Below are 20,838 nucleotides of genomic sequence, written 5' to 3'. Positions count from 1 at the left end.
CAAAGTATCGCTTAGGAGTTCCAGGTGTCTAAACCCTTGTGATTGGTGAGGCCCTCGGCCTTCCCTTTCTCCCCCTGGCCACGGAGGGATACCCTGCGCGTTACCATCGAGGGCAAAGATGAGGCTGCTTAAGCAGGACTTATTTCTTCCTGGCTTACTTTTTGGGTGGGACCTCCTCCTGCCAACTGCTCCCCCTTCTGTGCGCCCCATCCCAGAATTTAGCTGCTTGGCACTGCTCCCCAGGAATCAGTCCTCAAGCCCCGCTGCCTGGGGTGGTGACTGGCAGATGCACACAGGCTGGCTCAGCGGAAGGAGGGTAGGGGTGGCATCCAAAGGCAGTCTGATGGTACACGCTTGTCCCTTCCTTCCAGGCTGCCTGGCTGGGGCAGAGGGACAGCCTTTAGGAGTGATGGAGCGAGCAGCTGGGACTAAGGAGGCCATTTTATTGTCCTTCAGACCTCCCAGAGCTGTTCCCTCTGTCACTAGGCTATAGGGGAGAGCCCTGTGGCCTGACAGCCTGCACTCCCTGGGCGGTGGGCACAGTTCCTTCCCAAGGAAGGCAGGGCTTGGTTCCATTTTTCTTTCCATGGGAAAAAGTCACAGCTGAGCTGGGCCCCCTGCTCCTCGAGTCCATCACACGCAGGGGCTCAGGCAACTTCCAGCCTGCCCCTAGGGCTCCTGGTGCCCTCCTTGCTCAGGCGGTCTTGGGCTGCTGGTGGGTCCCCTTCTCTGGCCCCTGGCTGCCAGGCTCTGGTGCCATTTCTCAAAGGCCTGGAATCAGGAAGTGGAAAGGAAAGGTTATTCGGCTCCCTCCTGAGTCTGTGTTGTCTGGGCTAGACTTAACGCAGGTACCCAGCTCCTTCTGTCCCTTGAAGGAACAGGTGGTGCCTCCCTCCACCCCAGGCAGCCAACCAGCCAGCCCCGCCCCAGGCCAAATGCATGGGCTCAGAATAGATCTAACTTGTGATCTGGGAAGCTGTGCTCCAAGCAGAGAAGGGATGGGACACTCGGGGCCCCATTGCTTACAGAAGCCCGTGTGAGCAGCTCAGTCTGAGTGACGGGTAGGACTGCACTGGGCTGGGCTACCAGCGAAATCAAAGGGCTCCAGAATCCAAGCTGTTTTCTCTGACCAAACTGACCCCTCCCCTGAAAATGAAGGGGTCCTGGGGATGGCAAGCAGGGAGGGTCCACAGCTCAGAAATGTCCAGGTGTGGCACTAGGTTTGGAAGGGCCTGCTGGGGGTGGGTGGGGGCTGCCCCACCAGTACCTGAGAAAGGACCCAGCCACCTTGTTGCTGTAACTGCCGAGCAACCCTCAGCCTCACAACCCACTGCCGCCACATTCGCCAGGCCCGTCTCAGGTGCCACTGCCTGAGCTGTGTGGACAGTTGGTGAGAAGGCCCCAAATTGGGCCCACTGCCGCCTTGGGCAGCTGTGCGCCCCAGCAGTCCCCACTCACCAGTGTGCGCCCCAGCTCCTCTGTCCCCGTAGCATCTACCCAGCGCTGCCATGTCACTGCCAGGCGCCTTGCCTGCTGGGAGCCCTGCAGCTGGCAAATCAGTGCCTCAAGGGGCCAGCGTTGCAGGTGTTTCCTCCTGGTGGCAAGAGCATCATGACCCCTTCACGGCCAGGAAAAGGCAGAGCTGTAGGCCTGGGCCTGCGCCTCCAGGGTCCTGCAGTATAGAGCACTGGCCAGAGAGGCCCAGCTCTGGCCATGACTCAAGCAAGCCCCTCAGCCCTGGCCCCCCAAACCCCACCGTCTCCACGCAGCTGCTCTTCCCCCAGCCACCTTGTCTCCATCTGCCCTTTGCCCTTGATGGCGCTGGTCTCAGACCTGCAGTCCTCCCCTGGTCCTGTGCGGGGCCAGCGCTGGGCCCAGTTGGCGCATCCAGGCCACTGCAGGCCGAGGAGAGACACCCTGTTACCTGGAAATAGGAATAGAATCAGAAAAGGTTAACACATTCGTTCAGGAGGGCAAATTCTCCTTTAGTCCACTCCTAGAAGTTGAGACAACGAAGCGGGGTGAACAACAAATGGGGTTAAGCATTGTGCCTGCCACCTCCACCACACCTGCCCAAGCCTCCAGCGGTCCTGGGCTGCTGCCCACGGAGAAAAAATGGGTGGAACAGGAGAAAATGTAATTATTTTCTCAAAATGGTTGAGATAGTCCAGAAGAGGAAATGGGTGAGGGAAATACAGATAAATACATATGACGGGACGTGGATTCCAGGCCCTTGAGGGCTGGTGACTGTCTCCTCCGACACTGCGGATGTTTATCCCCACGGACAGGTCTCCTTACTCTGAGCCCAGGACGTTTCTTTCCACTTCCTCTGTCCACCGAGGCTGCGGTGCTGTGTTGGGCTGGGCAGCATGGACCCCGTGGCCTGTGGCCTGCAGCTGCGGGTCTAAAGGAACAGCCAGAAAGGAAAACCTGAACCCAACGGGCTTGGCCTTCCCGGGGCCCGGGTGACCTGGTGGGATTCCTTTCCCGCCCTGCCCCTGACAGATAGCGGGGCCTCCTACTTCTGTGTGCACACGTGGGCCAGTTCATATGGCCTCACATGAGCCCATGAGCCCAGAGGCTCCCAGAGGAGACAAAGCAGGTGCCCAAGCATGCTATGGCCATTAGCACACACCCCTGCCCTTTTCCCATCCTGCCATGCCGCTGGAGACCCGGGCTGCGAGGTGGATTAATAATAGCTACCACTCGATAAGAGCCTGCTCATACCAGGTACAGCCTGTGAGGCACACATTACTCTCCCATGTAAACTTTCCAAAGTTAAACCACTTGCCTGAGGCCACCCCCTCTCAGGAGTGGTCTGACTCCAGAGCCCCAGAGCCCAGCTACTGCTCTATACAGACCAGGGGCTCTCTCAGGGACTCTGCCACCGTGAGATGGCACAACGGCTGCTCACAATGTTAGGCAGGGGCTGCCTGGGCGCGTGTTCATGTGGTAGAAAGGAGGGGCCCGGAATTAAGCACCCTGGTTACCACTCCCAGCATTTATTTCCAGTGTTTCTATAAGCCTCCAACAGTAAATGGGGTGGAATGGATGTGTTTATAAACATACTCTGAAAATGAAGTTGTGTCATAACAAAGACCTAGAAATAAAATACCCTGAGCCCCTAGAATTTGCTGTTGCCATCGCCCCATATATGTGAATATGTGGATTCTGCAAATGACCAAGCTAGTCCTTTTCAATTCCATTAAACAAACACACCGACACTTGAATCCCTTTTCTAAGACTATCGAGAGTCTATTAGACACTTGCTGGCATTCTGAAACAGGATTCTTGATGGTGCTAACTCATCTTTAGGAGCACCATGTGGCTTTGCTATTAACTCTGGGGCTGTGTGTCCCGTCATAACATGTCCCAGGATTGCCATGCAGGGTCTTTTCTTGTGCGTGACTTGCACTGTGATCTCTTCCCTCCTGCAAGGCCATCAAGCTCTTGTCACCATTTGCTAGTATCAGAACTAAACTGCTTCTGGTCTGGAGAAGGACTGGCAGTTACCTTTGGGTAGAGAGATAAAAATAATTTTTTTTTCATTTATATTTTCTGATTTTTCTGTAATGCACATGTTTCATTTTTTCAATAAGGAAACAAAGAACTTGACACACAAAAAAATTGCTACTGTCCCCATGTTCCTGTCTTGATTCTAGACTGCATGACACTTAGTGAGTTTCGGTGCCTATTTCCCTAATAGATTGTGACCCCAGCATTCATCTTTGCAGTGGACCTGAGCTGGACTGGCACTCAGTAGATGCTCAGTAAATGTTTGCTGATGGACCTGGAGTTGGCTGTCTTCTAGAGCCAGAAGGCTGTCCAAGAACCAAGGAGGGGTGATGTCCACAGGAGGCTGTGTCCCTAGAGAAGCATCCAGCCATGCTTGCCACCATGGGCTGAAACAAGGTGATTCTGAGGCCACTGGCTCATGGTGCATTTTTGGACCTCCTATCCCACCTGGGCCCTACCTCACCTGCTTCCATGGGGCTGCAACATCCATTAGCAACAGGAGGTGTCCTCTGCTGGCCAGTCTGAGCGGATGCCTGAGGCAGGTGCTGGGTCTGGGAAGGGCTGTGCTGGCCTTCTGGGCCTCTGCCCGAGGTTCCAGCCACACTCTGAGCAGTGCCGTCCGCCACTGGGCCCAGTGGGTCTGCAGGAGGCGCCTGTGCCCAGCCTGCTGGAACTGGGTGATGGTGACCCGCTGGACACGGCCCTGGGCAGCTGACTGGGCCCAGATCTCTAGGACCCTGGGGAAGAGGGAAGAGCCCACACTCAAGGCTATCAGGGCCCGGGCCCTGCAGGAGGTGACCACCAGGCAAAGCCCAGTGCCGTGCTGTGCCCCTCCAACCATACCCCTCTCCTGGAGAAATCAGGTCAAAATGGGCAAGGAGAGCAGCTCAATGTCACATAACGGACAAGCGTCCCGTTTAGGGGACAGAGAGAAGCAGTTCTGCCAGCTACACTTTGCCTCCTCTTTCCTAGACAGAGCACCTGCTGTGTCAGTGTCTGCCCTGGCCCTGAGCTGAGCTGAAAGTTTGCATTCCGTTTCTCTAATCCTCAGGCTATCCTGCAAGGTAGGCCTGCTATCTTCCTCTGACCTTTAAGGTTAGACTTGCCAAGAGGAGTCACAGAGCTACAAAGTGCAGAGACGGGATGTGACCCCAGGACTAGCTGCAATGACCAGGATCACGTCTCCCTATCACCCCTAGCCTCCTGAGCCCTGGCACCAACCACCTCTATCCCTGCCAAAAGCAAGTTCAAGGCCCAAGCTGAAAAGCACAGTGTGGGGGGCTGCCCTGGGGCCATGGGTACCCACCTGGTGCTCAGCTTCCGGGCAGCGTGGGCCCGGCTGAGCCGGTGTAGGCGGAACTCACGCACCCACAATGTCCAGCACAGGGCTACCTGCGCCCGGGCCTGAACTCTTTTTGCTGCCTGCTGGTGGGCCTCCCAGCGCTGGCCCAGGGCCACTCGCCACACTACGAAGGCCTGCTGGACCCGGGTCCTCCTCCGCTGCCTGTCAGCCCAGCGCCCCTGCACAAGGCTTCGCCAGTGGGCAATGGAGGCCCGGGCCAAGCGCTGCTCCCAAGCCCGGGCTGTGGCCACTCGGCCTTCCTGCCACATGTCGAATGCAGCCCCTAGTGCCCCTCTCCTCAGGCCATCCTGGGAGGGTGGAGGCTGCACCCAGAGCATCCCTGCGTCTCTCACAGCTTCACACTGGGCCTGGAAGTGGCTGCAAAGCACAAGCAGAGGAGGAGCCCAGCTGCTGTCACCATCAAAAGTCACATTTATTCAAAATTACACCGCAACCCCCTCTCCCCCTCAAAGTCTCATAGGTTCTATACGGTTCTGCATACACAACCCTGTGCCTTAGAAACGTAGGGACTGATGTACAATGGGGAAAGTGCTGGCTTTCATTTGCGGCCTTGGTCCACACACATTCCAGCTGGAGAAGGTGGGATGGCAGGAATGTGCTGCCAAGGATCATGTGGGAACCCGGCAGCTGTGGGTTCAAGCCCCTGTTCCACTGGGGTGAAGGCCACCCCAGCCTCCCCTCATAAGCCTGCTCTGGGGCAGGACGCCAGTTAGGGGAACATGGTCCCCATTCCCTGAGGGACCAAAAACATGTCTACGCTCTTCATATGTGAAATCACAGAAATCAGTCACTCTGAGGTTCATTGGCCTTGGGGGACACTGTGAACCTTTGCAAATTTGTAACTGCGGTGGGAGGAAGCATCACCTGTGCCCTCTGCTTTTAAATGTGCATTAATGAACTACATGTGTGTTTTACGAGAGCATCTCTAGTTAAGATTTCATTCTTTTCTCTGAGCTACTGTATACAGTAGGATTCCCCACGCCCACTCCTCAAACAACACACAGTGTTGGAACACACGTTATGGTGGACGTCTGAGGAGTTGATTTCCCCATCTGAATTGTATCCTCTGAAACCAAAGGACTGACCTGGCCAAAAGCAGGGAGGCCTGGAGCTTGTCAGGGCATCAGGTGGGATGAGGGGCTTGCCATCCTCCGCCTCCCTCACAAAGCAGGTAATGGACGGTTGGTGGTCATGGCTCTACAGCTCCAAGCTGGGGCCTCCCTTCATGGCCCCCTGGACTTTCTCCCTGCTTTTCCCAGGGTGCAGACGACCCTCCCCCTTGCTCCCACCACCAGCCCACGCACCTCTGCAGTAGAAGCTGCTCTGACCTGGCTATCATGTGTCTCTGACGAGCTGCCGCCTGCTGCCAGCCCCAGAACGCGGCCCTTCGCAGGCCCTGGAGGTGCGCCTGCACCCACCTCCAGTACTGTCCATGGAGGAACTGCTGCCCTGTGGCCAGAGAGATGCTGAAGTGCCACTGGGTGCTTGTCCCAGCCTCAGCCCTGGGCCCCACGTGACCATGGGCTCCTGCTCAGCCAGCCCTTTGCCCTCTACCCAAGTCTGAACAGAGGAGGCCACCCTAACTGCCTGGGTTAAAATCTTTCGGGTATAGGTGGCATACTGGTGACCAAGCCAACCCAACTGACAGAGTTTTTGTTTTCTTGATAATGTTTAGGAATCCTGAGAATTTCGTAAAAATCTAGATCTCCAGCTTTTCTCTAACAACTAGAAGGTCTGGCAATACCGGGCCAGCATTCCTGGGCAACTGGACAGCAATTGGGCTGGAGAAACACCTGCCTACAGTGGCTAGGACCTGAGCTTTCTAGAACAACCAAGCCCATCAATACGAGGTATCGGTGTAGTGGGAAGTCTCTAAAATCCCCCAGTGATCCCTGCCTCCTGTGCCTGAGTGCTCAGACCCGTGACCCCTGAAAGCCAGGCCAGGAGGACGAGGATGAAGAGCAGCCCTAGTGGGAGCTGGGTTCTGAGCCACGCACATTGGTGGGTGCCTCACAGGGTCCTGACAGTACCCCCACGAGGTGGCACTACTGTTATCCTTGTTTTATACGTAAGCTGAGACTCAGGTTAAGTAACTTGTTTAATATCCACACAGCCAGAGAAGGGAAGAGCGGGGACATGGACCTGAGGGCCAGTGGCCATGCCCCCAGGTCCTGCTCTGCCACCCCAGTCCTGGGCATGCCCTGTGGGAGGTCCCATCACTGAACTCTGTGCTAGAGGGCAGAATGCTGGGCATCCCTGATAGACCCAGGCCCCCTCTCAACCCTGTTGCCCCGACCAGTCCCCGACTCACTCTGCCAACAGGAGTGCCAGTGGCGCAGGGCATCACGCACCAGTCTCCGGCCTCGCTCCCTGGCCCACTGCTCCGCCTCCTGCCATTGCTCCAGCCGCTGCCGCCAGAGGCCTAGGGTGGCCCTGCAGCTGCAGTCCCAGGTCCAGCGGGCAGCCAGTTCTCTCAGGGACCCTTGGGCTGTTGCCCAGTGGCTCCAGCCGAGGAGGATGCTGGGAAAGGGAGTGTCCACCCGGAGGACGGTCACTGCCATTGGTGGCCAGACCAGCTCTCCCCTCCCTCAGCGGCAGGGATGGGTTTGGGATAATTCTTCTCCCTGTTTCCATCATGGGGGAGTATGGGTGGTTGGGGGCTGGAGGGCTGAAATGCTACTCCAAGGTCCCAAGGACAGGTGGTGAAGATAAGATGAGACCCCAGAGCTCCAATACTAGGTTCTGTACTCAGCATCTAGTAATAAACATTGCTGTGACCTGAGTGCTTGCTATGTGCCAGGCACTGGGCTAGGGGGTGTATGCGCCGCTGTCTCATGATTTCTATCCGAGTGAGTACTATTATTAGTCCCTTACAAATGGAGAGATGGAGGCACAGAGAGGTTAAGCAACTTACCCAAATCACACAGCCAGTGAGGGGCAAAGCTGGGATTAGAACCCAGGCAAACTGACTCTTAAGCATTGTGCTATGAATGAACCACAGCTGTGACGTCTCTGAGAGAAATGGTCACCCTGCTAAGTGCCTATCCTCCTTCCACATACACACACACAAACCTCTCAGCAGGTCAGGGTAGGGGGGCAGGAGGAGGTAAGAGGATCTGAGTCTGGGAGCCAACTGACTAGGGTGTGAGAGGGGAGCCCTCTGGGATACAGACCCCAAGGGAATGCTGTGGTGAAGTTCAAGGATTGGTGGGAAAGAGACCTCAGGGAAACAGTAAATCCACTGAGTAGTGACTGGCATGGCTCACTTGTCCTGGAGAGGGGTCCCTACCGCCTCTGAAGAGTGCGCTGGTGCCACTTTGCTGCACCCTGGGATTGCTGGGCCCGTGCCTGCCAGAGCAGAAGGCACTGCCTTTGCTGCCGCCGCCCAGCTGCCCACAGAAAGTTCAGCCGAAGGGTCTCCAGGAGGGCGGGAGCCCTGGATGCCTGGAGAAGGCATGTAGAGTCCTGAGTACCCAGCCCTGCTCCATTTCCTCCCTCTCGTCCCACCTGGTCCCTATCTACCCTGGCCCATCCCACCCCTGCCCCTCACCTTCCCCAGTGAGCTGTGGGGTGCGCTGCAGCCCAGGGAGGCCTCCTCTTCCAGGATGCCACGTAGCGGTTTTGGAGCCAAGGTGATCCTGGCGTTGCCTGATACGTTGCCAGGACCCCACACCTTTAGGTGCCACGCCCTCAGGATGCACCTTAGCATCTGCCGCTGTGTGCCCTGAAAATAGGAGCTACAAGGGGCAAATGAGTCGCTGGGCCCCAGTCTCACCCCATCTGGGGTGGCTGCCAAGCAGGGGCCACCCCCAGCTGGGACCCAGGGAAAGGGCTGAGCTGGAAGGGCGCCGCCAAACACTTGGCTACAGCTCTGCACCACCGCCTCCGAAACCAGCTGTCCGCTGCCTCACCGGGTCCCACCCCCAGGGACTCTGGCTTCATGGTCAGGGTGTGGCCTGAGCTCCTGAGCAGTGAAAGCTTGACCACCGCTCCACCTGTGCTGACCACCTGGCTGAGCCTCTCCATGCTCCCAGGGTGGGTGGGGGCTAACAGATGATGGGGGTGGAGCCAGGCCCTAGGCTCAGGGACCCGACTCAACAGGCCACGTGCATAACCACGGCAGTGCTTCTGCCTCAGCTGTGTTATAACGATAGGGAAACTTTGGCCTGGGTGAAGGCCTTGCCCCAGACTCCAAACAGCAGCAGACCTGGGATCCAAACACTCATCCCAGACCACCAGTCAGCCCAGTTATGCCACAGGGAGACATCGACTGTGCCCTGATGCCCAAAGGCCTGAGTGAGGACGGACTGGGGGCAGGAGGGTTACATTAGAAAGGATCATGGTTAACTGGTTTTTCCCTGGAGTTCCAGGGGTGCATTAAAAGAAACTGAGAGTCCAAGTGGACCAAGTGGGTGTGAGGCTGATGGATGCCAGGTGCATGGCTTTCTTTTTTCTGTTTGTTTTTTTTAAATAATCCCACCCCCTTTTACCGCCTCCACTCCCCCCCCCCCACACACACACACACTCTGGTTCAAGCTGTTGTTTCTCAGTCTAGTTGTGTAGGACACAGCTCCCTGACCCATGCTGGTGTTATGAGCCTTGCGCGCGCCGCCCCCCCACCCCTACCCCGGCTGAGGCAGTCCGTGGGCATAGGCTGCTCACAGCAGCTCTTGGCAGCTCTCGCGGGCTCTGGGCCACTCATGCTGACCTCAGGCTGCTCACGGCAGCCCAACTCCAGGAAGAGCCGTTGTTAACAATCTTAGCTGTAGAGGGCGCAGCTCACTGGCCCACGTGGGAATTGAACCTAGCGTTAGGAGCCACCTGTACCATGGGCCAGCCCTGTGCACGGCTTTCAAGGACAGACTTATTAACCCTGTAACTGCTTGCTTAAGTTCCTCCTGACAGCCTGTCGGGAAGCTGACCCCTCCTGACCCCACCACCCTCCTCACACAAAACCTTCAGCTTGGGCTCTGAATCCCACCTTCTTGCTCCTGATACACAGTGTGATTTAGAGCAAGCTGCCTGACCCCTCTGAGCCTCAGTTTCTCTAGCTGTATAATGGGGGCAGGGGGATAAAGTGGCTCCTTCACTTATTTATTTACAGTATCTACTCCATGCCTGTGACAGGCCAGGCACCTACAAGGTGCTGGGAGACAGTGGTGAGGAGACAGACAGGGTTCCTGCCACCAGCTGGGAGATGGGTGAGAGATGGTTCCAGATTCTGAGGAGGGAGACAGAATTAAACCAACCTCCCCATCACGTTCCCACCAACTTGGCAGCACTCTATTTCTGTGCCCCCAGGTGCCCCATGGTCCCCACAGCTCTCTGTTCAATCACTGTCTCAGTGTCCCTGCCACCTCCCCTGGCCCCACACCCACTGGGACACATAGTGTGCCAGGCCGCATGCTCGGGCCATGGTGAGGAGCAGGATGTGGCCTATTCCCTATGGGACACTCCTCCCAGGGCTGGCTGAGTGCTGCTCCCTTGACCACCCTGTGACCCCAGGCCCAACCCCAGGTCACGAGTTCGTGGACACCTACTCTGCCTGCCGGTGCTGGGAGAGCCGCTTCCTCCAGAGCAGCAGCACTGAGTGGAGGGCCAATCTCCGGCGGGCCTTCTGCAGGGAACCCTGGCCTTGCTCCAGGGGCAGCCCCTGGGGGCAGTGGCCTAGGCCATGGGCTGTGGCCCCTCCAGAGGCTGAGCTGTGGAGGGCCATGTTTCCTGAAAAGCAGGCAAGAGACAAGTCAGCTGTGTCTCCAGTGACCTCCCTCTGTCCAAAGCCATTGGTGGCTGCTGCCTCAGGTCTCCTTAGGCCCTCTCCCCTCATGGGCACTTCCCCCTCCCACCGCCTCCACACCCTCCTCTCCAGGACCCTCAAAGATCCCATCTTCCCCTGTCAGGTTTTGGTGGGGTGAAGAAGCCATGTCCCACTCAGACCAGGAGCTTCCCAAGAGCATGGACCTTCCTGGCAAAAGATGGAACAAATTCTCTTGCTTAAAGGAGCTCGTGATGTGCACAAGGAGGGGGTCCAGCCAAGGACAGCCCATTCCAAGGACCCCTCCTGGACCCTCCCAGGCCCACCAGGCTGCACCCCCAAGAAAGGTCCCAATTCCATCACCTCTTATTATAAGAATATATAATTCAACTGGGCCCACTGCAAAAGGAGCTTAAGTGACACTGTTTGCTGGGGTGGGAGGGAAGTGAAACTCCTTGGCCCAACACTCACCTGCCTTCTGCTGGCAGAGGGTCAGCTGGGTCGCCTTCACCCCATCCGAGGCCCGGAGTTGCTTCATCCACACCCACTGTTGCAGGCACATGCTCAGTGTCCCCACTTGGCAGTTGGCCAGGTGGTGCCAGTATCGGGTCTCTCTTTTCACCAACTGCTGCCAGGCCCAAAAGCACCTGGGAGAGTCAAGAGAAAGTGCAGGTGCTAATAATAAAGACTGCAGCTACAGCCACCTGCCACATGCCAGACATACTACTTGGGCAAGCCACTTCACCTCTCTGGGCTTCAGTTGTCTCATCCATAAAATGGGACTTGACACCATCACCTCTGGGTGCTTGGATGGCCTCAGCAGCCTCCTACCTGGCCACCTGCATCCACTCCAGTCAGTGTTTCTACTCAATAACCAGAGTGATTTTTTTAAAATCTCAAATCAAATCATTGTACTCCCCTGCTAAAATCCTCCAGTGGCAGCTTGTATGATAAAATTTCGAAGCCCGCAAGGCCACCAGCACACCTTTCCAACTTCATCTCAAACCATCCCCAGCCTTCCGCCCCATACTAACAGGGCTCCAACTTGACTACAGTTGCTGTCACAGGCCTTTGCACACGCTGTTCCCTCTGACTGGCGCTCTCTCGTCTGCTCCCCTCCATTCATCCTTCACATCCCTGCTGAACCCTGGTTAAACTCAGCTCCCTTTGTTAAAACTTCTCATAGGGCGGCCTGGTGGCTCAGGCCGTTAGAGCTCCATGCTCCTAACTCCGAAGGCTACCGTTTCGATTCCCACATGGGCCAGTGGGCTCTCAAACACAAGGTTGCCGGTTCAATTCCTCGAGTCCTGCAAGGGATGGTGGGCTCCACCCCCTGCAACTAAGATTGAAAACGGCACCTTGAGCTGAGCTGCCTCCCGGATGGCTCAGTTGGTTGGAGCGCATCCTCTCAGCCACAAGGTTGCCGGTTAGACTCCCTCCAAGGGATGGTGGGCAGCGCCCCCTGCAACTAGCAACGGCAACTGGACCTGGAGCTGAGCTGCGCCCTCCACAACTAAGACTTGAAAGGACACCAACTTGAAGCTGAGCTGCACCCTCCACAACTAAGATTGAAAGGACAACAAGTTGACTTGGAAAAAAGTCCTGGAAGTACACACTGTTCCCTAATAAAGTCCTGTTCCCCTTTCACAATAAAAATCTTTAAAAACAAACAAAAAAACTTCTCATAGAAAACTATGTCAGGGGGATGCAATCAGCAAAATGCAGACAGCAGGAGACTCTACTGGACAAGCAACCTGGTTTCTTCAACAGATAAATTGCAAGGGAAAAAGAAAAAGAAATGCAGGGGAGCCCATAACTTAGAAAGACTCTAACGACTTCTCAACCAATTACATGTGGACCTTATTTAGATCCCGGTTCAAACAAACTATATGTTTGTAAAACAGTAGGATATTTGAAGGCTGACCAGACATTTGCTGGTATTAATGTTCATTTTTTAGGTGTAAGCATGGCATTGCGGTTAGGTTGTTTAAAAGTGCCCTTATCTTTTAGAGATGCCACAGAAATATTTATGGATGAAATGGGGTAATGGCTGGGGTTTGCCTTGAAATCATGTAGAGGGGGGAGCAATTGGGGTACAGATGAAACAAGTTTTCTCAGGAGGTGCTTTTCTTGAGGCTGGGCAGTGGGCACATGGGTTAATTATCCTATTTTCTCTACTTCTGTGTAAGATAAAAATGTCTCATAATAAAAAAGTTAACAAGGGGGAGTGGGGCGGCCAGATGGCTCAGTTGGTTAGAGCGCGAGCTCTCAACAACAAGGTTACAGGTTCAATTCCCACATGGGATGGTGGGCTGTGCCCCCTGCAACTAAAGATTGAAAACGGTGACTGGACTTGGAGCTGAGCTGCGCCCTCCACAACTGCATTGAAGGACAACGACTTGGAGCTGGAGAAACACAATGCTCCCCAATATTCCCCAATAAAATTAAAAAAAAAATTGGCCACCTTTAGAAAACAAACACGTTAACAAGTAAAAAAAAAATCAAACTCCTACAGGTCCATGTTCCTTCCCTTCACAACAACATTCAGCTGGTAGTCACACACATGCTTTGTGATTGTCCCCCCACTTGGCCCTGGGTTCTACCACCGCAGGTGGCGGCCAGCACTAAACTTTGCTTATAACTAAATCCCAGCTCCTGGGTGGTGTCTAGTAGTGTCCAGCAGGTCTTAGGCTCTCAGGAAATGGCTGCTGTTTTCAGTTCTTATTTTCACTTTCGTCTCTCAATACTAGAAGGAGTCAAGAAATGACTGGACGGGCATCTCCCAGCTGTGCCTCACCCACCCTCTGCCTCAGGGAAGGGGCGCCCCACTCTATACCCTTCCACCCACCTGCAAAGCCAATCTCTCTGCTGCTGGGGGTCCAGTGGGGCTATGAAGGTTGCGTGTGCAGCAGGAGAACACTGGGCCTGGGGGGGCCTCTCCATCTTCTGAGTCCTCAACGTGGCCCGGGAGGCATCTCCCTGGACCACCCTCTCCTGCCTGGCCCATTCCTTCTGATGGCACCACAGGAGGAAGACTGTACAGGGAGGGAAGAAGCAGAGAGAAGACAGTGAGTAGAGGGAGGATGAAGGCCAGGAGGGGCCACGACACCAAGCTGTGTCCGCATCGCGGGGCTCCAGTTTTCCCGTGAGTGAGTGATGTCTAAGGGACTTGCAGGTCTAACACTCAAGCTTCTGCTGGACTTCTACCAGTGTCTACGGCTTCCAAACGCAGGATGTGCACCTCTCACACTGTGTGTCCTCAAGCTGGAAACTTTCTTTCCTGTGCCTCAGTTCGCCATCAGACACAATGTCTTGCCGAGGTCACCGTGAAGCTCGAATGAGATCATGTCTGGAAAGTTGCTAGAGTAGATGCTCAATAAACACTCATTCACTCAGGACCCCCTGCTCTAGCCCGTGTTGGGGCTCAGCCCTGCCCAGCTCCACCTCCCCTGCTTTCCCGGGGCCCCACATCTCACCAGCCAGTTGTTGCAGGGCCTGTAGGCTCTGGACTCTCCCGTCTCCTCCATCTGGTCTTGGCGCAGTGCTTGATGGGATCGGCTGGGCTCTTGCCTCCTCCCTCAGGCTCCCTAGACTGAAAGTAAAGTTGCCCAGAGAGAAAGTGAGGCCCAGGCTGTGGGAAGTCACACGATCCAACCTGTCCACTCCAGCCGGAGGCAGTGGAGGGGAGGGGAGGCAGAAGATGGTGGGGGTGGGGGGGTGGGGAGAAAAGAAAAAGAAGGGGGAGAAAAGAAAAAGGGGAAAAAAAGAGTGGGGAGAAATTTTTTAAGTCTTCATGAATCTCATGTTGAGTGGTTGCCAAATATTCATCACATGGTTAAACCACAATTTTCTCACTCACTGGGCATTTAAGCTGTTTCAAAGTGTTTACAAAGATAAATAACGCTGTGATGGACATCTTTGTCAACATCTGCTAGTTTTGTCCTCATTCTCTTGTAGGGGAGGGGACAAGGAGGGAAAGCTATCCACATTGCCCCAGCCGCACTCGGGGGTCCCAGACTACCTGCTTCTCTGGGCAGGGTCCACCACTGGCTTCCTTCCTGAGGAGCCTCCCCCAGAAGGTGGAGGTCCTGGACCAGCCTGGATGTGGGGCTTCCCTTGTTTCTGTTGCTGAGTCAGTTTTTTCCACTGGATCAAGAGAGAAGAGGAAGAGGGACGTTGGCTACAGCCTCAAATGTGCCCTGAGAGGGAGCGCCAGGAAGGGGCAGGGACAGGAGTCAAACATTTTGGTCAGACGCCAAAGCCTGTGGTCTTAACCATTAGACTACCCCGCCTCTTTGGGAATGCATGACTGACCAGAGAGATGGAGCCCAAGAGGCAGGGCTTTCCTTGGGAGACCAAACTCGGAACTGCGTCCTCCCAGAGCACCCTTTTCTGAGGAAGGAAGTGCCCTCCCAGTCCTGGCCCACAAACCACTGGTAAAAGACAGCACCCATTTATGCAACAGAGTGCTTGCTTTGTGCCAGGCATGGCTCTGAGTCCCTTATATTTATTGAACTTCATAACAACCCTGAGAGGTATGTGCTATTATTATTATCCCATTTTAGAGATATAAGACTAAGGCACAGAGGTTAAGTAACTTGCCTGAGGCCACACAGCCAGAAAATAGGAAAGCAAGGACTGGGGCAGAATGGTTCAGGTGGGCTGACAACCACCTGCTCTACTGCTGCTCACTCCTCCCCAGTCGTGTCAGCGTCTCATCCCCTCCCCGTGGCCCACCATGAAGGCCCCTGACCTTGTGGAAGCTCCGGCCCAGCAGGGCCCGAGTGTGTCGCCCCCACGCCACCTCCAGCTGGGCCTCCCGCAGCCACAGCGCCCACCGTAGCACCTGCAGGCCCCTGCGTAACAGCTGCCGACGGCTCAGGGCCACTGCCACCGCCTGCTGCCTCCACACCAGCTGCCACCAGGCTCTGAAACATCTGGACAGCAGCTGCCGGCTGGGGATGGACCACGGCTGATCAGAGCCTGGCCCCTCAGCCCCAGGGAGCAGCTGAAGGCTCAGCGCCCCCCACCTGACCTCTCCAGTCCTGCCCGGGTGACAGGGGGATGCCCGCGGCACAGTAGGAAGGCCTTCCCTCTAGGTATCAGTGGCTGGCCTTGGACATCTCAGGCAAGAACTCCCCTGGAGACAGGAGAATGCCTCAGCAGTTTACAATTCCCAGGTGCAGCACACGGTTGGTCCCACGTTCTTGTACCTGGGGCCCAGAGGCCCCTGTCACCTCAGCAGGGACAGTGTGAAGGAAGTCCCCTCCCCCTTAAATCCTGCGCAGATCTGCCATCAGGCCTGAGTGTCCATTCGCCCAGGGAAATGGGAGAGGAGCAGTCCCAGAAGTGGGGCCCCAGACCCACCCCACAGCCATGGCCTCACCGGGTCATCTCAGATTCCAGGCTCACAATGTTTCTGGCTTTGTTCTTGGGAAACAAAATGACAAGACAGCTCTCAGGTCAAGAAACAAGCAGGACAAGACACCCCTGCCAAGCCTGCCTGCCCAAGGCCTCCCTTTCTAAGGGAAGGGGGTGTGACAGGGTAGTGACAGCCAGCTGGGAGTGAGAATTCCTGGGAGAGGCAGTGGGGACCCCCGGAGCCCCCCAACTCCCACTCCCAGACTCCTCTGGCCTCTACCTGCAGGGCACCTCTGGCTGGGGCTGTGTCTGGCGGACAGGAAGCCGTTCTCCCTTCCTCTCTGCTGACCTGCTCCCATGGGGCCTGCTCCCCTCCTTCCCCCCCAGGAAGGACACCCCAGGCTGCTCTGGAGAAGGCAAAGGAGCAGAGTCTGGCATCCCTGCTGCACACCCCTAGAGGGAGCAAGGGGTCCCCCCTCTGCTCCTTGCTGTATGTAGGCCCCGGGGATCTGTTCTCTCCTCGCCTTGCAGGGTAGGCAGAGAGGACCCCCTGCTCAGGGTCAAGGAACTCTGCAGTCAGTGCCTCCAAAGTGGCCTCCAGTGACGTGGGCTTGCTGCTTGCCTGAGAGTCCAGGAGATGAGCCCAGACCCCTGGTGTGTCTGGGAAATCCTCAGTTCCTCTGAGACTTCGGGGATGTTGCTTCCTCTCATCCCAGGAAGCAAGAACAGGCTGGCTGGGCGGGCGGTGAGCAGAGACGGCCTGGCCATTACTGGTCCAGGGCTCCTGCTGAGGAGGGCCAGGGGTTTCCTGGGACGCCCAGCACCTGAGGCGGGCTGCCTGATGCTCCAGGCGTCGCACAGAGGCCAGCAACTGGGAGATGGCAGCCTGGGATGGGGCCCGACCTTGGCTCTCGGCAGGGACAGCCAGGTCCTCCAGGGTGAGGGGTTCCCCCATGAGCCTGGAGGTCCAGCTCCCCAGGCCACCCCAGGATCTGGGGCCTGGCCGTGTCTGCCCATCAAAAGGGGCATAGCCTGTAGCAGGCCTGAAGTCCCGGCAGGGGGTGTCTGTGGCCAGCAGCCGGGACTGCCTCAGGCTGGAGGGTGGGCGAGCCAGTGGCCCTCGGGGTAGGGGGCTTCCCTGGGGCATCATGTGGGGCCAGAAGCTTTCCTGAGGATCTGACCAGAGGTGGGGGCTGGTGTGACTTCCACACTCAGCTGAGCTGGTCTCTCTCATGCTCAGGTTGCTCTGCCGAATGGCACACTCTCGGGCTCTCCCCTGGGGGAGGACTCCCAGGGGCCGCAGGTTGCTCTGCTGCCAGAAGCTTGAGTTCATCCGCTGGCCAGTCTTGTCCTTCAGGGTGAGGCCCAGGCGGGGGCTAGGGCTGGCCAGGTTGGTCTGGACTCGGCAGGGCTCCTGGTGAAGCACTGCCCCTGGGGAGGGGGTGGTGGCAGGCCCTCCCCTCTCAGCCTGGCCCATGGGCACCCACCGGACCTGCCCACTGCCCAGGCTGATATTCAGGCTCTTCAGGAGTCTCTGTTGCTCTAAAGAGAGTAGAGACAATCATGCCCTGGGGGAGGACCCGATAGGTGGTCAGGGCTCAGATGGGACAGGTGGGGCTAGGGAGGGACAGGGTCCCAGGCAGGAACGAGACCAAAATTCAGGGCTCTGTGTCAGCTCTGGAGACTGACGGGCAGTGCTTTGAGATCTTGAGCAAGACCAGTGACTCAGAAGAGGGCAGAGGGAGGCAGGGAGACAGGAGGCTTTGGAAGGGTTTCAGGCAAGACGATAGGGGTGGAATCGGGCGTGGCAGGAAGGGTGGAGAGAGGAGACAGGTTTAGATCTGCTATGGATGTGGAGACTTAGAAGATGGGCAAAGGAAAGAGAACAGTCAAGAAATGAGTCCCTGATTTCCAACTTGAGCAAAGAGGTAATTGGGAGGAGGCAGCAGCTCAGCATGAAAGCAACACCCAGCGTATGAGCACAGCTAAAAATGAGCTGTGGGGACGATGGGGTGAGGCTTAAAGCCTCTGCCTCCCATGCGTCCCCCCACTGCCCCCAAGGCCAATCCACAGGAAACAAGGCCTCCTGCAGGCTGGTGAGCTGCCTGGGAGGGCCTGGCAGGTAGAGTGGGCCATAAAAGTTTGTAGATAGGAACTAAAGCTCAGAGAGGTTAAGCAACTTGCCCACGGTCACACAGCTGGAGAAACTGGCATGTGAATCGGAATCTGAATTTGTTCTTGGGCTGTCTTCACCTGTGACCTTCTTGAAGCCCCAGGCACATGAGCACATATGTTCCCCAGCCCACCACCCCTGACACAGACCAAACTGTGGGGGCCCCTTCTCAGCCAGGGGCCCCAGTCTGGCCCACTCCTTGTCCCCCCTCTTCCCGACCTCACTTCCTGACTTCCTGACCCTCCCTTGGGCCCTAGGCTGGGAAGACTTTGTCCTGGCGCAGGTGGCCCTGTACAGGTAACCTCTGGAATTAGCGAGGCCCTGGGCTAGCCTGTTTGGGGAACGGGCTCCGAGCCAATACCTAGAGGGGACGCTGCTCCTGCCATCTCCGACCCAGACCCATTAAGCCTCTTGCCTGGCCTCAGGGGGGTCGCAGGCCTGGGGGGCACATTCTCCTTGTGGCTGGTGCCAGGTCTCAGCTCCATGGGCTGCAGGGCAAAGCCAGGGCGGCAGTGTCCTTGGTCCCCACCACAGCCAGCAAGCCTGTTTGAATAGACAGAATCTGAGGGGCACAGACAGGGTGCCCCGGCTCCCACCTGGGCACGCCCTAGCCCTGGTCTCCACCCCACCCTTCTCCAGCACCCCTGGCTGCCCTCAGGGCTCAGCCCCACCTGTGCTGGTCAGATCCCCTTGAGGTATCCTCTCCCCACCCCCTTTCCATTGTCATTTTCTTGTGTTTTCCAGCACCCCTGCCTGGCCAGAAGTGAGGTGAGGCTCTCTCTGCTTCCTGTCACCACTGCCTGACCATTCATTCTCCCTCCCTCCTCTCAAAAACACTCAGGTTCTAAGCTCCAGGCTGGCAATGAAGGAAATCCTGGTCATGCCCCCCTCATTCCTTGAAGATTTCAACTCCGGCTCACAGTCACTTTCTCCGACACACACCTGTCTAAACTCTTAGAGATTTCACCATCCACATGGCTAATCCCTCCAACTCTTGGCCTGTGGGGTCCTTGACCTTCTCCCTTCCCACCATCTTGCTGTTCACCTGACCTCAGCCAGTTGTTCCCGGTCCCCCAGACTTTGTCACACTAAGTAACCCCTCCAGAATTTCCATTTCAGAGCCCAACCCCATCTTTCCAGCCTACTCCCTTGAGAGCCCCAACCCCAACAATCTTTCCCTCCACGTGACTCTCCCACGCCCCCACCCTTGGTTCCTCGCCCATTGATGTCTCTCTCCCCTCCTTCTGAGGTTTAACCGTCCAGGATTATAATCACCCCCTTTGCACACCCACTGCTCCCTCTCTGACACACTCACTCAGCAAAATCACAATACTAGTTAAAACGGCTAAAGAACCCTCTACAACTGCACGGACGGCCTCCTTCCAAAATTAGGACCTTTAGTCTCAAGCCAGCCCTCCAGGCTGCTGGCGAATCAGACTAGTCTTGTCCCCTCCTCCCCACCTTCTTAGATACTCACACTTTCTCCTCTGTCTTCAAACCTCTGCCCTGTTCCTCCCACAACCCCTACAGCAGACCTGTTTCCTGTTGTACACATGAAACAGAGCCATCAGAAGAGATAGGCCACCAGCTCCCCCACCAGCTTCATGCCCATAGCCTCTCCTGCCCCTCCCCCATCCCGTGTGGTCCGCCCCCCAGCCTGACCCTCCCCTAAGCTCTGGGTGCCATCCCATCTCCCCTGTCCAAGGGCAGCACCCAGGGCCACCACAACCTCCCAGGTGCCATTCTATCAATCAGGAAAAAGACCCACGAGCCCAAGCCCCATAGTTGACTCCACCACACACCAGGGCACAGAGCTGGGGGGTGGGACACAGGCTACATGTCAGGGCCCTGTCCCTGCTCCTGAAGTCCCCACCACCCCCATCATCCACACGTCCCTCTTCTGTACTGAATCATTCCTACCAGCACATAAACAGGTGGTTATTTTTTTCCATCTTTAAAAAGCAAAAGCAAAAATACCAACACCCTCCCCCTCTTGAGCCTCCAGTTCCCAGACCATTTCTCCCCTTCTCATCAGATGCAAATTCCAATTCCTCTCCCACCACCACCTCTGCTGACCTCACTGCAGTTGGGCTCCCCTCCACCCCAAAACTGCTTTCCTCTAGGTGACCTCCGAGATACCAGGTCCCTGGCCAGTCCTCAGCACTTGGTTTTCCAGTGGTGGCAACACGACGATGGTCACTTGTCCTCCTTGGAGTCCTTGCTTCCCTGACTCCAGGACACCACCTCTTAGCTTCCCTCTCTCCTGCGGGCTGTCTCCTTCCCAGTCTTTGCTTGTTCTTCCTCTTCTCGGCCCCTTAGCGATGGAGGCACCAGGGTTCAGCCCTCTGCTTCCTCCCTTCCCTGAGGCACCCACACCCCAGGTGATCTCAGCTTCAGACAGTTCTAAGGCAGACTCCCATCCTCCCGCCCTTTTCTGAGAATGGTGGCTCCAGCCTCCGGCTGGCTCAGGGAACAATCCCGGAGCCACTCTGGCTCCTTGCTCCCTCACATAGCTAATCCCATCAGCTCTACCTTTCAAAAATACGCAGTCTCTGATCCTGCTCACCACCTCCATCCCCACCCCCCTAGGTCAAGAGACCACACCTCCTGCCTCCTACCTGGTCTCCCACTCTCCCCCCATCCTCACACCTGGCAGTCACCTCCCCACAA

The 20,838-nt window shown here is 56.5% G+C and overlaps 1 protein-coding gene across 1 annotated transcript; it reads right to left on the bottom strand.

Annotated features, from left to right (window-relative positions):
* Positions 1 to 438: 438 nt before the first annotated feature.
* C14H1orf167 (chromosome 14 C1orf167 homolog) lies at positions 439 to 19,356 on the bottom strand. The gene is made up of 18 exons (XM_088791352.1): positions 18,584 to 19,356; positions 16,099 to 17,537; positions 15,388 to 15,729; positions 14,656 to 14,780; positions 14,111 to 14,226; positions 13,483 to 13,669; positions 11,106 to 11,281; positions 10,420 to 10,600; positions 8,430 to 8,781; positions 8,169 to 8,323; positions 7,191 to 7,399; positions 6,208 to 6,328; positions 4,696 to 5,236; positions 3,980 to 4,366; positions 2,299 to 2,404; positions 1,789 to 1,924; positions 1,360 to 1,594; positions 439 to 771 (listed from the first exon to the last, which is right to left on the bottom strand). Exons 1-18 carry the CDS (start codon positions 18,651 to 18,653, stop codon positions 670 to 672), a joined length of 4,980 nt encoding a protein of 1,659 aa, XP_088647478.1. The 5' UTR covers positions 18,654 to 19,356; the 3' UTR covers positions 439 to 669.
* Between the last annotated feature and the right edge of the window lie 1,482 nt (positions 19,357 to 20,838).

The sequence above is a fragment of the Rhinolophus sinicus genome, chromosome 14 (genome assembly GCF_057876585.1).
Source record: "Rhinolophus sinicus isolate RSI-liver-muscle chromosome 14, RSI-T2T, whole genome shotgun sequence".
In the NCBI taxonomy this organism is placed as follows: domain Eukaryota; kingdom Metazoa; phylum Chordata; class Mammalia; order Chiroptera; family Rhinolophidae; genus Rhinolophus; species Rhinolophus sinicus.
The sequence above is the reverse complement of the archived record's forward strand: the minus strand, read 5'-3'. Positions and strand labels throughout refer to the sequence as shown.

What these genes read in the sequence shown, in the direction of transcription:
- C14H1orf167 (XM_088791352.1), bottom strand. Translation starts at nt 18,653, where the DNA reads ATGGAGCTGAGACCTGGCACCAGCCACAAGGAGAATGTGCCCCCCAGG. An exon ending in CAGAGAGATTGGCTTTGCAG is followed by an intron (nt 11,282 to 13,482) that starts GTGGGTGGAAGG and finishes TGACTCTCCCAG; the next exon opens with GTGCTTTTGGGCCTGGCAGC. An exon ending in ACAGCTCAGGCAGTGGCACC is followed by an intron (nt 772 to 1,359) that starts TGAGACGGGCCT and finishes TCCTGATTCCAG; the next exon opens with GCCTTTGAGAAATGGCACCA.